The sequence below is a fragment of the Loa loa genome, assembly GCF_000183805.2.
Source record: "Loa loa unplaced genomic scaffold supercont3.4207, whole genome shotgun sequence".
Taxonomy (NCBI): Eukaryota; Metazoa; Nematoda; class Chromadorea; order Rhabditida; family Onchocercidae; genus Loa; species Loa loa.
Window position 1 is genome coordinate 1 of NW_018112383.1, and position 807 is coordinate 807.

At 27.3% G+C, this 807-nt stretch overlaps 1 protein-coding gene across 1 annotated transcript; it reads left to right on the forward strand.

Moving 5' to 3' along the window:
* Positions 1-105: 105 nt before the first annotated feature.
* On the forward strand, positions 106-613 carry LOAG_16127 (neurocalcin delta; the record flags this gene model as incomplete). The annotated part of the gene is made up of 2 exons (XM_003151615.2): positions 106-231; positions 477-613. Coding segments are annotated over 2 exons (261 nt in total), but the record flags the coding sequence as incomplete, so codon positions are not given.
* Between the last annotated feature and the right edge of the window lie 194 nt (positions 614-807).

The following is an 807-nucleotide window of genomic DNA, read 5'->3' on the forward strand; positions in this document are numbered from 1 at the left end:
TTTGTGATATTTGCTTTTTATTTTTTGTTATTACTTGATACTGTATATGAAATTTAGTTTTAAATAAAATTTTGTTCAAAAATATAGATTTGTTCAAATGGACGAATGCCGTTACAGCAATGGAGACGCATATTTCAATTGATATTTCCCAAATCATCAAATGCTGAATTTGCTGATCGTGTTTTTCGGGTTATAGCTGGTAGTAAAACTCGGCGTTATATCACTTTTGAGGTATTTAATTGTCTATCTCAACATGAAAAATACTAACCTTAGTTGAAATAAAATTATTATAAACTTAGGAATTATTAAGCAACAATTTGAAAGTTATAATGATTAGATAAAATTAGCATATTCATGCTAAATAGGTTCAAGTAATGCATAGCTAATATGCCTAAACCATAAAGCATTTTAACAAATTTGGTTTGAATGATTGAAATTAGAATAAGTTCGTTTTATTTTTATTTTTTATTTTTTAGGAATTAATATTATGCTTACATGGAATAAGTGAATGTTATTGTACTTATGCATCGACAAGTTCTCAAAATTCATCGGCTCATTTTTCACGAATTGCGCAATTTGTTTTCCTGTTGATGGAACCAGATGATCAAGTATATTCATTTATACATCTAATTTGCATAAATCGATTGATCATGTCAATCTAAATTACTTGCATCAATTAGTCGACCATGTCAAAAAAAAAAAAAGCATGAAATAAATGTGGCTTAATTGAAAATATCATTCATTAAGTACAGGTGTATATACATATACCTGTACATGTACAGGTACAAGTAGCAATAATCAATTACC